Source organism: Staurois parvus, unplaced genomic scaffold (genome assembly GCF_062004578.1).
Source record: "Staurois parvus isolate SC_StPar_1 unplaced genomic scaffold, SC_StPar_1.0 ptg000818l, whole genome shotgun sequence".
Lineage (NCBI taxonomy): Eukaryota > Metazoa > Chordata > Amphibia > Anura > Ranidae > Staurois > Staurois parvus.
The window spans coordinates 5,500,493-5,515,912 of record NW_028318614.1 but is presented as its reverse complement, the minus strand read 5'-3'; the positions used below and the strand labels follow the sequence as shown (position 1 = coordinate 5,515,912).

The window sequence follows — 15,420 nt, the reverse complement described above, 5'->3', positions numbered from 1 at the left end:
ACTGGCACAGTAATTGTGGGAGAGTTCTATGGCATATCCATAAAAAGAACTTTAAACTTGGGTGTCCCCTCTAAGGACTGAAAGTCTTCTAAGGTTCATATACCTAAAATATCTCTTTGTTGCATAATACCATGAAAAACGTAAGTCCGCAACAGACACTAGACACAGGTAAGCAGTCGGTGCCCCACAGGTCTCTTGCTGATGGAAGTGAGCCAGGGTGAAGGGTCATTTCTCCCAAAGTGGATATTTCAGTGTTTGGTAGGTATTGCAGAGGTACATGACCGTTTAATACCTCTTTTTTTTGTAGTGGTTGGGTTGCATTTTTACTGCTCATCATCCGCTTCCTATTTAGCAGCAGCCAGGGGTGTACACATGCCTTGGCCACAATGCTTTGCACCACTGCAGGACTTATGTTCGACAGGCGCTAATGCAACCACCCCACAACAATATGCAATGCACATACAGTGCCTCCTCATTGCCTGTCAGATGCTTTCTGAAGAGTAATCTGAACATTTCAGAGTGCTCCGGAATTGTAAATGGGGCCTTACGGATATTGTTAGTATGATTTCTTCACTTGGGTCCCTGCATTTTCACACCAGCTGTGGGCATTTTGAGGGGTTCCCACTTTTTCTGTTGTATATTTAAACATCTTGTTTTTATACTTTGGAGTCCAGGAGCAGCTGGAACATACACTCTGCGGCGCTTTTATTAGGTACACCTGTTCAATTGCTTTTGTAACGCAAACTATCAACCAATCACATGGCAGCAAATCAATGCATTTAGGCATCTAGACGTGGTGGATGACTTGCTGAAGTTCAAAACGAGCATCAGAATAGGGAAGAAAGGGGATTTAATTGCATCTGAACATGGCATGGTTGTTGGTACCAGATGGGCTGGTCTGAGTATTTAAAAACCTCTGATCTATTGGGATTTCCGCACACAACCTTCTCTAGGGTTTACGGGGAATGGTCTGAAAAAGAGAAAATATCTAGTGAGCGGCAGTTATGTGGACAAAAATGCCATGTTGATGTCAGAGGAGAATGGGCAGACTCGTTGCTGTGATATTCAGATGGTAGGGTCAGAGTTTGGTGTAAACATGAAAGCATGGATCCATCTCGCCTTGTATCAACAGTTGAGGCTGGTGGTGTCATGGTGTGGGGGAGATTTTCATGGCACTAGCAAGGTGGACCTAATCATGTGGCCGGTAAGTATAAATACCTCAAAAATTCCAGGTGCACAGGAACAACATTTGGCCTTGTTTATCTATATCCAAGAAAAAAATGGATACTCTGCAGCTTACTGGTCTTTAAATGTGGTGACTTAATTTGTTTTGTTTTTTTCAGACTTTTTTTTTTAATTTCACCCAGTGATCCTGCCAGTAACATGCTGGCTTGGGGTGACCACACTCACTCACTCACTGTATGGAGGAGCAGCTTTGTCCCCACAGTTTGGAAGTGTTAGAACTACAGAACAGCTTGCATCTCCTCATCGCCATAACATAGGAGGGAAGAGTTCTGTAGTTCAGAGACAACCCCCCAGATAGGGTTGATTATAGATTAACAGTGAAGCACAGACAGTGTGTACAAGAATCTATAAACTCTCTGCATTACTGGCAGGATCAACAGGTGGTATTGCACTTACAGAACAGTCACAACAAAATCCTTGGCATCCTACATCTTACTTTGTGATCATTTAGAAGGATAAAATTATTATTATTATACAGGATTTATATAGTGCCAACAGTTTGCGCAGCGCTTTACAATATAAGGGAGACAGTACAATTACAATACATTTCAGTACAGAAGGAATAGGAGGGCCCTGCTTGTAGAGCTTACAATCTAAAGGAAGGGGGAGGTGATACAAAAGGTGATAGCTTCGGGAATGATCTGGTGGAGGTGATTCAAGTACAGTTCTTAGGTGGAGGTGGGGTAGGCTTCCCTGAAGTGCGTTTTCAAAGATCGCCTAAAGGCAGACAGGGTGGGGGCTGACCAGACATGCTGTGGTAGGGAGTTCCAGAGGATGGGAGAGGCTCTGGAGAAGTCCTGGAAGTGAGCGTGGGAGGAGGTGATGAGGGAGCTAGAGAGGAGGATATCTTGGGAGGATAGGAGTGGGCCGTATCTGTGGATGAGGTTGGTGATGTAGCTAGGGGCAGTGTTGTGGATGGCTTTGTAAGCTGTGGTTCGTATTTTGTACGTTGGGTTAGTGGAAGCCAATGAAGGGATTGGCAGAGAGGGGCAGCAGTCACTGATCGGTTGGTAAGGTGTATGAGTCTAGCAGCAGCATTCATAATAGCCTGAAGGGGGGATAGCCTGTGTAACGGTAGACCAGTGAGGAGGGAGTTGCAGCAATCAAGGCGGGATATAACCAAGGCGTGGATAAGTTGTTTTGTGGTGTCATTGGTCAGGAAGGGGTGGATTTTGGAAATGTTCCGGAGGTTGAGGTGGCAGGATTTAGCCAGTGAGTGCATGTGGGGACCAAAGGAGAAGTCAGAGTCTAGGATTACGCCTAGCACCTTGGCATGAGGGGAAGGACCAATGGTTGTGCTGTTGATCTTAATGGTAAAGTCGTGAGTGGGGGATCGGGAAGGAGGAAATATTACAAGCTCGGTTTTGGAAAGATTGAGTTTAAGGTAGTGGTGTGACATCCATGCTGATATAATGTAATAATATGACATTGTTTTACAAACCAATTGGCAAACTGTGGCCCAGCAGTCTCCATTAAAAAAAAAAAAATTACATTGGCATTTTTTTCAAACACTAATGCAGGCCATAGATGGATCGTAATTCGGCCGATTTTTCGTCCAGAAGAAAAATCTACCGATTATCTTATCGTTAGTGGACGATTTCGTCGGCCGTTTTTCGTGTATTTTGGACTTTCAGATTATCGGTGATGTTGGAAAATTTTCGGAAAACGCCCGACTTTATCCTCATTGATGGTCAAAAACGGACGATCGTTTTCCGAAAATTTTATGCGCATGTGCAGTGACCTGGAAAGAGAAGTTTGCAGCGTATGAAGTTTCGTTTCCGGTACAAATTAAAATGACATCATTTCCCGTTATAGGTTACTCATTAATCGGCCGATTTTCGTAATAATTGGTGGTCAGGTAGGTTTTTTAGACCGACCGATAGTTCGTTAATCGACCGAAAATCGGCGGAATTACGATCCATCTATGGCCTGCATAACTCTTTTTCAGGCAATCTTGCAGCCTCCTGGCTCTGACTACATCCTGCTTGTGGGAAATGGATTGCTCATTCAGCACAATGCAGACCAGGTTCAGTCTCCAATCTGTGCCCTCTAGTGGTGGCCTTATGAGTATACAGAATATGCTAGCTATAGTAAGCGTTTCCTGGCCAAGTCCTACTAATGAAAACCGTATTTGTTTGTAACAGTTACTCATCATTTTGACTTTTTTCTTTTATAGTCCACAATACAGTGTACAAGTCTGTAATATTTAGTGAAGTGCAGTTGTGCTTAAAAGATGCAAACGAGCCAGCTCAAGCTGTCCCGGTCTACCCATGGGCGGGCAAACTGGCAGCATGAGAAAGTTGCATCAGTAACTACCTTCTAGTGAATGTTACAAAAACGACTGTGTGTACACTACAGCAGGGGTAGGCAACCCTGGAAAGGTGGAGATCTACTTGGAACAACATGGAGAAGATCCAAAGTCAGCAGGGCGCAGCTTCACTTTTATTTTTTAAGAGATAACCTAACTAGCCCAATTTAAAATGAAGGTTGGAAGAGTTCCGTTAGCAACGCACAGTTTAGGGGTCAGTGATAAGTAATACAGAATTCAGAGGTAATTAGTGGTATTTAATGCAGCGTTCAGAGGTCAATGTCCGTATGCAATGCAGCGTTCAGAGGCCAGTGGTAGTACACGACGCAAAAAGCAGTGTCTAGTAGCGGCATGCACCGCAGTATCTAGTAGCGGCATGCTCCGCAGTATCTAGTAGCGGCATGCGCCGCAGAGTTCAGGTGCCAGTAGTAAGTAGCATAGTGTGAAGTGTGAGACACTACAGGTAGCAGCATGTCCTCCCTTCTGTCATATGCTGAGCTCAGAGCGGTCAGTGTGGTCCTTGGGAAGAAATGGAGCTCCACACACTCTCCTGCCCCCTAAGTCATGTTTATCATCGAGTAAAGCCACCAGCCAGTGAGGTTCTGGGCTGAAAGCAGCCAGCCAATGAGATCCATGGACGAATAGCCAACAGTCAGTGAGGTGCACCAGAGGGACAGGACATCAGCAGCTAGGGTGCAGTGACATCATGTTACTAGAATATGTTATCCATGGACTCAGCAGTTTGGGGGATTCAGATTCTGTGATCAAACCCATCACATGGCCATGATGAACTAGTTGCTGTCTCCTGCTTTAAAATTTGCTTTAACTAATTTTTGGTCTAAGAAATATATATCCATTTATTTTTAGAAATTATTTCACTGCCCCAGACTTGAATTTTAAATTGTCATGGCAGAAATAAATACATGTACACTACCAGTGATTGTGATTCTCAAATATAATTGCCTAAGAATTGCTCAAGATTGACTGCTTTCCTGAAAGCTGCCAGTAAAATGTGAGTTATTCATCCTTTTAATAGCAATGTTTTATGAAGTGCTTTTTTGTGAGGGCCTCTTGTTACCTGGGAATGATCTTTGTTTCTTTTGTGTGTTAAGATAGAAGTACCTGCACACTGACCTACTTGTTTTGGCTTTGTTTACTGTATAAGGATAATTGTGTAAATATCCATTGTTTGTGATTGCATACCTTTTGAATTTCCAGCAGCAACTGAATCTCTAGCCAATTTTTATGATTTATTTATTTTTTGGAGGAGGGAATGGCTAGATTTCCTGACAGTTTTTTCTCCTTGTTGTCCCGCTGGAGAGGTTCATCCTCCTAGTCCTGGTGACTATTGTCACTTGGACAGAAAGTGATGGGAAGTTCAAAATGTTACAGTCCTTGCTGGAACAGAAGCTTAGGGAAAATCTAGGGGAATCTTAAAGGAAGAATGAGGACATTTGTTCCAATGACAACCAATGATGCATTTCTGTCACTTTGGGGAGATGTATATTCATTTTCTGTGGTGGACCGGTATTTCATTGAATGGAAATTGCTCAACAGGGCACAGTAAAAAAACAAAAACGCTTTACACAAATTAATAGGGCACTTTTTATCTTTACCATGAAGTAAAATGCTTCTATTCCCCTCATGTGTCAAAAAGCTAAGACAAACAACACGGGATTTCTGACCACCAGGTACATTGTGGGTGTATCACGGCTCTGGAGTTTTCCAAAATGTCATGTTTTCATTGCCAGACCCCATCTGATAGATTAGCAGTGTGATGGGGAGATCAGCACTGTTAAGCAAACGATGACCTAGCATATGTATTATGTCATTATACATACAATGGCAAGAAAAAGGTATGTGAATCCCTTGGAATTAAGTTTTTTTTGCAGTAATTTGCCATAAAGTATGATCTGATCCTCATCTAAAGCCAGCCATAGATGGTTCATTACTTGTGGCAACTCTTGTGGCGAGAGATCTTTTCACAAGATTTTTAGTTCCACAAACCTGCTACAGCAATTCTAGAGATCAATTATTCTCCTCGAGGATTCAGCAAAATAAACAACGGTTTGGTAATCAGGCTGGGAATGTGTAACTGCAGCACTATTTCTACTGAAACGTTCAAACATTCCAGGGCACAGACAGGAGTACACCTAATGGTGTCCCGGGACATAATGCTTCACCCAATGCAACCCTCCTCAAATTGGGGAAATTTTAAACAAGCTGCAAAAACACACACAGGAGGGTTCAAGTGCCTAGTGCATTACCACCTTAATCACTTCCTGCCCGCCCTATAGAAGAAACACTGCTACAGGGTGGCACGGGTGCACAAAATCATGTGTGCATGTATGTGTGTGCATGTATGTGTGTGTGTGCATGTATGTATGTGTGTGTATGTGTGTGTATGTGTGTGTGTGTGTGTGTGTATATGTATGTATGTATGTGTATATATATGTGTATGTGTGTGTGTGTGTGTGTATGTGTATATATATATATATATATATATATATATATATATATATATATATATATATATATATATATATATATATATATATATATATATATATATATATATATATATATATATATATATATATATATATATATACACACACACACAGCCCCCTACCCACGCCGCCATTCGCCCCCGCAGCTGTCAATCACCGGGTACTGGTCGGTGATTACTTGCTGGCACCCAGTGATTACCGAGGATCTCAGACGAGGAGGACTGTTTTTTGTTTACTAACCTTTCTCCCTGTCAGCTCGAGCACACTGCTTTGGATGGCTGTGCACAGCGTCGCCATCCAAATCAGTGTGCTTACAGGGAAACACACTGACACGGCCCCCTAGTAAAACACGCCCTACACACAGTTAACCGTTTGATCGCCCCTCAAGTTAACCCCTTGCTGCCCAGTGCCATTAGTACGGTGTCAGTGTTTTTTTTTTTTTTTTTTTTTTTTATAGCACTGATCACTGCATTGGTGTCACTGGGGATGTCAGTGACACCAAGTCAGTTCCCCCCAGTGTCAGAATGTCCGCTGCAGTCCTGCTATGATCGCTGCCATTACTAGTAAAAAAAAAAAATACAGTATCTATACCACCATTTGTAAATACTATAACTTTCACGTAAACAAATTAATTTATACGTATTGGGATTTTGTTTTTCAGCAAAGATGTAGCAGAATACATTTTGGATGAAATTTGATTTTTTTTTTTTTTTTTTACTGACATGTTTAATAGCAAAAAGTCAAAATATTGTTTTTCAAAATTTGTGTTTTTTTTTTTTTTTTAATTTTTTTTTCAAAAAAATAGTGTTTTGTATTCTTCTTTACAAACTCAAACATTCACTATATAAACTGAAAAATGTTTGAAGATTTTGCTGTCCTTTGAATCACTTAATTAATATTGTATAAGCACTGTTTCTGAGAACTGCTGTACATCTGTGTTGCATGGAGTCAACCACCTTCTGGCACCTGTGAACAGGTATTCCAGCCCAGGATGATTGGACTACATTCCACAGTTCTTCTTTATTTCTTGGCTTTGCCTCAGAAACTGAATTTTTGATGTCACCCCACAAGTTTTCTATTGGATTAAGATCCGGGGATGGGGCTGGCCACTCCATAACGTCAATCTTGTTGGTCTGGAACCAAGATGTTGCACGTTTACTGGTGTGTTTGGGGTCGTTGTCTTGTTGGAACACCCATTTCAAGGGCATATCCTCTTCAGCATAAGGCAGCATGACCTCTTCAAGTATTCTGATGTATTCAAACTGATCCATGATCCCTGGTATGAGATAAATAGGCCCAACACCGTAGTATGAGAAACATCCCCATATCATGATGCTTGCGCAAACATGCTTCACTGTCTTCACAGCGTACTGTGGCTTGAATTCAGTGTTTGGGGGTCGTCTGACAAACTGTCTCCGGCCACTAGACCCAAAAAGAACAATCTTACTTTCATCAGTCCACAAAATGTTGCGCCATTTCTCTTTAGGCCAGTCAATGTGCTCTTTGGCAAAATGTAACCTCTTCAGCACGTCTTTTTTTCAACAGTGGAACTTCGTGGGGGCTTCTTGCAGATAGCTTGGCTTCACATAGGCGTCTTCTAATTGTAACAGTACTCACAGGTAACTTTTTAGACCTTCTTTGATCTTCCTGGAGCTGATTGTTGGCTGAGTCCTTGCCATTTTGGCTATTCTTCTATCCATTCGAATGGTAGTTTTTCGCTTTCTTCCACGTCTTTCAGGTTTTGGTTGCCATTTTAAAGCATTTGCGATCATTTTAGCTGAGCAGCCTATCATTTTCTGCACTTCTTTATATGTTTTCCCCTCTCCAATCAACTTTTTAATCAAGGTACGCTGTTCTTCTGAACAATGTCTGGAACGACCCATTTTCCTCAGAATTTCAGAGAGAAATGCACTGTAACCAGCATGTACAACATTTGCTGCCTTTCTTCCTTAAATAAGGGCAATAATTGCCACATGTTTTTCAAAGAATGAATGACCTCACTAATAGAACTCCACACTGCTATTATTTTGAACATGCCCCTTTCAATTAGTGATTCAATTACACAGAATCAGCAACATGCATGTCATGACTGTTGGGTCTGTTGGATTTCTATTACTCTACTACACCTGCTAGTAATTTATTTGCCATGTAGAAATATAATTTCTACCAAAAACAGTGATTGATCAGGTTAGTGATGTCTGACTGCTAATATTTTGAACACAACTGTGTGTGTGTATATATATGCGTGTATATATATATATATATATATATATATATATATATATATATATATATATATATATATATATATATATATATAGTGAAGAACAGAAGTATTTGAACACCCTGCAATTATGCAAGTTCTCCCACTTAGAAATCATGGAGGGGTCTGAAATTCATATTGTAGGTGCATTCCCACTCTGAGAGACAGAATTTTTAAAAATGATTCAGGAAATCACATTGTATGATTTTTAAAGAATTTATTTGTCTTGCACTGCTGAACGTAAGTATTTGAGAAAATCAGTGTTAATATTTGTTACAGAAGCCTTTGTTTGCAATTACAGAGGTCAAACGTTTCCTGTAGTTCTTGACCAGGTTTGCACACATTGCAACAGGGATTTTGGCCCACTCCTCCACACAGATCTCCTCTAGATCTGTCAGGTTTCAGGACTGTCGCTGAGCAACACGGAGTTTCGGCTCCCTCCAAAGATGTTCTATTGGATTTACGTCTGGAGACTGGCTAGGCCACTCCAGAACCTTGATATGCTTCTTACGGAGCCACTCCTTGGTTATCCTGGCTGTGTGGTTTGGGTCGTTGTCATGTTGGAAGACCCAGCCACGACCCATCTTCAATGCTCTGACTGAGGGAAGGAGGTTGTTGCTCAAAATCTCACAATAAATGGCCCCATTCATTCTCTCCTTAATACAGTGCAGTCGTCCTGTCCCCTTTGCAGAAAAGCATCCCCAAAGCATGATGTTACCACCCCCATGCTTCACAGTAGGGATGGTGTTCTTGGGATGCAACTCATCCTTCTTTTTCCCCCTACACGGCGCGTGAAGCTTAGACCAAAACATTCTACTTTGGTCTCATCTGACCACATGACTTTCTCCCATGCCTCCTCTGGATCATCCAAATGGTCATTGGCAAACTTCAGACGGGCCTGGACATGTGATGACTTGAGCAGGGGAACCTTCCGTGCAAGGCATGATTTGAAACCATGACAGCGTAGTGTTCTACCAACAGTGACCTTTGAAACTGTGGTCCCAGCTCTCTTCATGTCATTGACCAGCTCCTCCCTTGTAGTTCTGGGCTGATTCCTCACCTTTCTTATCAGTGATACCCCACAAGGTGAGATTTTGCATGGAGCCCCAGTCCGAGGGAGACTGACCGTTGTCTTTAGCCTCTTCCATTTTCTAACAATTGCTCCAACAGTTGATCTATTTTCACCAAGCTGCTTGGCAATTGCCCCGTAGCCCTTTCCAGCCGGATTATGGCCCCAACAGTGCGCGCTGGAACATTCAAAAGTTTAGAAATTGTTCTGTAACCAATGCCATGAGATTGTTTTGCAACAATAAGATTGCAAAGGTCTTGAGAGAGCTCTTTGCTTTTACCCATCATGAGATGTTTGTGTGACACCTTTTTGTAGGCCATTAGTTGAGACTGGACCAGTTGATATTAATTTGCACTGGCAAGGGGCAGGATTGCTTTCAAATTACTGATAGATTTCATGTATTCAGTATTTTTTTTTTTTCCCTGTCATTTTATTTTATTACACATAACTTAATTTCTGAATTTATTTGTTTTGGTTTCTTTGTATACATGGATTGCATGGGTTTTTACCAACATGTGGTGAAGATTTCATGTCACTAGCACCTTTAGAAATATATTTACCTAGAAAAATTGTAACGTGTTCAATACTTATTTTACCTGCTGTCTATATATATATATATATATATATATAATTTTTTTATAGTATATATTATGATTTTAAGTTAATGATTTCCTAGTTCTAAATGTGACTGTAACACTGGCGTATGCCTCTTCTTTTCACAGATTCCTTATAGTCCTGATATGCCTTATTTTCAGTGTGCTTTCTACAATACAGCAGTATTCCAATTTGGCCACAGAGACCTTATTTTGGATGGTATGTAAATATGAAATAATTTTTTCTAATTCTAATAAACTGATGTAAAGTGAAGCTATAGGCAAACTAGTTAGTGGTAAAAGGATTGACCCTCTATTTTATTGCTGTTTTCTGTCACCACTGAGAAACTTTCTCCTGAGCGTTGTCATTGGGACAGGAAATTAAGGGCAACATCTCTAATAGGGAAACCACAGAAGAAAATGTGGTGTTGGTTTTTTTTGTTTTTTTTTAATACAGGGGAAGACTGTTACCTTCATATGGCTACTGCTGAAGTCTTGTGTAGGTTTCTTTTCACTTTTTAACCCAGCTCTGTCACTGAAACGTGAATTGATGTGTACATTCCCTAATGGGACCCTAGAGAACAGTAAAAACATGTCATAGAACCTAATCATCCCCCCCTCTGTACAAAGCAAGAGTAGTTGCTTGGAGTTCCACTTTTATAATAAATGCACACATCATAAGTTTACACTGGTTCTAGATAAATAATATATCTAACCAATTGTAACATGCAATGGTAGGCTTACTAGTTATGAGACTTTTTTTTTTTTTTTTGCACATTTGTGACCAAAAGTGCAGCGCTTAATAGAGCAACATCAACCCCCATGTTTGCTCCGGCCTACACGTTTCGTGACATATGATTCCTTCGGGGAGCCTGGAAGACATCATGTGGGGTGGAGCCAAAGTTCATGACAACATCACGCATTGTGAAACCTGGAATTTGCCAGTCTGTGTCTCGAGACCAGCTTTGCAGTATTATACGCACTATTGTTTTTAGTCTTGTGACTATTACGATTTATTTTAACAAAATACCAAGTTTACGGTTTTACACTATGTAGCCTCCCTGTTTTTTTGTTTGTTTTTTGTTCTTGGATATGGTGGAGCCCAGAAGTTTGACTATCAGAGATCCACACAGGGGGACGATTACACTGCACTATGCAGGATCTCTTACACACAAGTGCATTTTGACTTCTCTGAGTGAAAACGTCAAAATATCCTGGTAAGCATGTTTTACAGAGCATGCAGTGAAGGCATGATGTGTGGTTTCCATGAAGTGGACGATTTGCACTTTTGTATAAGAAAGATAGATATGTTTCGAATTATTCACTACACCTGGGATGGTGGTCTGTTGTATCAATTTTTTTTTTTTACTTGTTTATCCACATGTGGTGATTGATGTTTGCTCTGACTATTAAGTGCTACACTTCTGGTCATAATTTTTTTTTTTAGGCCTGTTTATATTGATTGGTGTGCTAGCAGCTATGTATTCACCTTGAAACACATTTTTTTTTGTAACTCATTTCACATATTTGCATAAAAATTTTAATAGCACCCAAATGTCCCTCAGTTGGAGGCTCTGTCCCTCTTTTTTGTATTTTTCCTTTTCAGTTGACCCTTTTTTTGTTCACATCACTTTGTTTCGGTAAACCTAAAGTTGATTGTATTAACTGTATGAACAAATTGAAACCTGTATGGTAAGTTTAATAGATTACCTTTTCCCTGACAGGTCCTGCATCAAATAGGGGCTGGTCAGCCCTCTTGTGAGAGTAATTAAATAAAAGCTTAAAACACTAAATCAAAAGAAATGCAAAAACAATAAAAGAATATTGTGTTTGTGTACACAAATGCAAGCACAAATATCATCTAACAAAAATTTGCAACTACATTATAACAACATTTGTGTGTGTGTGTGTGTGTGTGTGTGTGTGTGTGTGTGTGTGTGTGTGTGTGTGTGTGTGTGTGTGTGTGTGTGTGTGTGTATTTTTTTTTATTTTTTTTTATTTTTTTTTTTTTACAGGAAATAGTTCTGGTAGTATTTTTTGGAACAGAATATGTTATACGATTGTGGTCTGCAGGATGCCGGAGCAAATATGTTGGAATTTGGGGAAGGTTTCGCTTTGCTAGAAAACCTATTTCTGTTATAGGTAAGTACTACTAAATTTGTCTTTAATATGTATGCTGGAAGTGGCTCTTTTGATAATTGGCTTATCAACTATTATACTGCCTGTACTTTAACAGCTTCTATATAAACTTAAAAGCAGGGGCAGAACCTGCAGCAGATAAATCTATAAAAAAGGTAACAAACTTTAACCCTGCAGCACTGTTGGGTTCTTGTAGGGAAACCCATATGCAAAAAACATTTTTAAACTGCTTTGGGATTATGCTATTAAAGCAATGCATCACAGAGTTGTTCTTTAAGGCTGAACTTCTAACATATGAAAACACTATTTAAAGGAGAAGTTCACCTTTTGTAACATGTTACATGTTCCACCCATTTTTAGGGTGGAACATATATATATAGCCACAGCCGCGCCTGCCACCCCCCCCCCGACAGGTAGTATGGGGAGTCTGCCTGTACTACCTGTCAGATTTGAAAACAGCATGGCCGTGCGGGGCTCCGCCCATACAGCCGTGTCATTCATTCATAGAGTTCTGTGACTGAGTGCCTACACGTCTCGGCAGCCTTTGCGGCTGTTTGGCTTGTAGTTTTCAATGAACTACCACGGCGGCGTGGTAGTTCATTGAAGCTTCCTGTCAGAATATCTACTTGACCGTACATCCTGTATGGCAAGCAGTTATACTGAGAGGTCAGGAGGCCTGCATGGCATCAGCGATCTACTGATCGCTGGGGCAATGTTTTCCAGACTCCTTTAGGGCAAAAATAATAACTGTGCATTTTTTTGCAGGTAAAAGAATGTGCATTTATTATTTTTGTCCAAAGGTGAACTTATCCTTTTTTAATTTATTTATTTTTTATTTTCATTAAAACATGTTAAATCTTGGCCTCCTGTACAAGCAGACTGGGAGCAGCAGACTCGGAGAAGGAGGGCACATCTTGATGTGAAGACATGCCATCCTCATCATTCTGTTGTTGCTCCTTTACTGTCCAATCTTAATTTGGGGCAGGGAGTTGACCAAATTGAGAAATGTCAGGTCAAGCAGCCTCGCTGCTTTTGTCTTGTAGGGCTTGGCTATACCAAATTTAAATCCATTTGGTAGGTCAAATAGCTTTCATGTATGTAATTCCACTGTGGATTTAAATGGCCTGGAGTTAATCCTTAAATAGAAGATATAATATAGATTTTTCCTTAATATTTTGACTTTTTTTACATTTTGTGATCCACTGTCATTTAATGCAAATTAGTTATTGTTGCAGCCCTTTTTAAAACAGTTGAATATAACAATCATTTTTTGGACTTGCACCTCAACATTGTGACACTGTAAATCTATTCAAAGTATCTACTTCCACAGTTATTGGTTATAATTATGTTATCAGTACGGTGTTAATAAGCTGTTTTCTTTTTTTTTTCAGATTTAATAGTTGTTGTAGCCTCTGTTATAGTCCTTTGTGTGGGGTCAAATGGACAAGTATTTGCAACATCAGCAATTAGGTAAAGATATTTTACATGACGTGACATCATGGAATATTGTTTTGAATGCTGATTCTTTTGTTTGCATTGATTTGTAGGGTTATCAATGTTCATTTCACTCAGGACCAGTAGGCTTGGTAATTCTAACAATGCCATCTCAGCCTTGCTAATCGTGACCGATTTAAATATGATTTTATACTCACCAAAAAAGTCTTCTAGTGTTGGGTTCTAATGGAAGAGTTAACAAAAAAATGTGGTCCAGCCCAGGATAACCCCTCTTAGCTTCCCTCCGTTTAGTGGTGAAGCAGTACGAACAGCATGATCATAGACCTGTCTCTCTTGGCTGACTCCAAGAAAGGGAATTTACAGTGGGTACAAATGGTCTGTCTGACCCACTGAAGCCCTTATGAGAACCATTAGGAATGACAGAGAAAGTCAGTCTTTCTAAAGAAAGCAATGCCTGTGAGATACACAGCATGAACTACATCCAGGAAATGGATTTCCATCACATGAACTGGAGCAAGACTGAACAGTGGAAAGTGATGTCCTGTTTGTGGTGAAAGGCCTCATCAGTACCTGGTCCTTGTGAAAGACCTGCTAGGGTTTCTTTATCTGATAAAGCTGCTGTTGAGAAATGTACCTTGCAGTGGTGATGGCAATAAGAAATGCAACCTTCTGGTAATGGAGAGCGGGATTTTACGGATTTGTTCAAAAGGCAGTTTTTTTTTTAAAGAAGTCTGCCTGCCAGTTGTCCATGTCTGGGATGTAAATTACAGATAAGGGTGGAATGTTGCATAGAAATTTCTGCCCAGAACAGGATCCACTCTGCCTCTTGTTGTGGTAGGACTTTTGGTTATTTGCAGTTGGTTGGCTTCTTTCATAGCATTTTCCAAGTCTGATTTGGATGAGCCATTGCACTGACAACTAAATTGTCTGAAGTTCCAGAATGTTTGAGAAATGAGATTCCTCCATGGTTCAAGAATCCTGCACTGATAGGGTAGCTAGGACACCTCCCCAGCCCACACTGGCATCCATCGTGAGGGTCTTCGGAAGACCAAAAGAAAAGACTGCTCTCAACTCCAGAGTGGTATTCCTGAGCCACAAAGCAAGGGATGACCTGGTCTTTGGTGCCCGACTCGTGGTCTGTCCAGGGATTGAACCTGTCCCACAATGACAGAGTATTGTTTTGTAGGGGTCTGGGGTTGAACTGGGCAAATAGGATTGCCTTGAAGTAGGTTACCATCAACCCCAATACTATCATGCAGAAGCGAAGAGTTGGGCAGCTCCTGGGCTGAATAACTGGAGTCTGGGAGCAGAAGCAAAAGTTTCTCTTCTCCAGAAGAAAAACTTCTGGAGAAGAGAAAATTTTTGACTTGGAATATGTGTGTCAAATCCTACACACAGCTCAAGTTGGTTTCAGTGCTGATTTCTAAAGGTTCAGGCCCAGCTGACCCTTTGTAAGATCTAGACATTCAGGGAGACATTGTCCACCAGACTGTTTTCTCAGCAGAAGTTGTCCAGATATCTCACAATGTGAATACCAAGAGATTCCATTAAGACTAGCACAAGGACACGATATTGGTGAAAACCTGAGTTGCAGATGATTGTTGGCTGAAAACTGGAACTGCAGAGGACCCATGGCAAAGTGAAGGAATCTCAGATGCACTGGAAAATAAGGGGGCATGCAGGCATGTTTCCTTCACAGAGCACTTTTTTGCTCCCTGTTTGGCTTTGGAACTAAACAAGTTGGAGTAATTCCCCCCGGAAACATGTGGATTCCTCAAACCAGCACTTTAGGCAAAAGATTCTCATTTTCACTTCCATGGGAGATGAGGCAGACGATC

General features: G+C 40.7%; 1 protein-coding gene across 4 annotated transcripts in view; it reads left to right on the top strand.

The window, feature by feature from the left end:
• KCNQ1 (potassium voltage-gated channel subfamily Q member 1) overlaps positions 1–15,420 on the top strand; it is a 162,852-nt gene that overhangs the window by 100,926 nt on the left and 46,506 nt on the right. For all 4 annotated transcript variants that reach the window (XM_089654969.1, XM_089654968.1, XM_089654970.1 and 1 more), the window contains 3 exons: positions 10,118–10,208; positions 12,004–12,130; positions 13,519–13,597. In XM_089654969.1, coding sequence (XP_089511095.1) covers positions 10,118–10,208; positions 12,004–12,130; positions 13,519–13,597 — 297 coding nt within the window. The remainder of the gene's footprint in view (positions 1–10,117; positions 10,209–12,003; positions 12,131–13,518; positions 13,598–15,420) is intronic.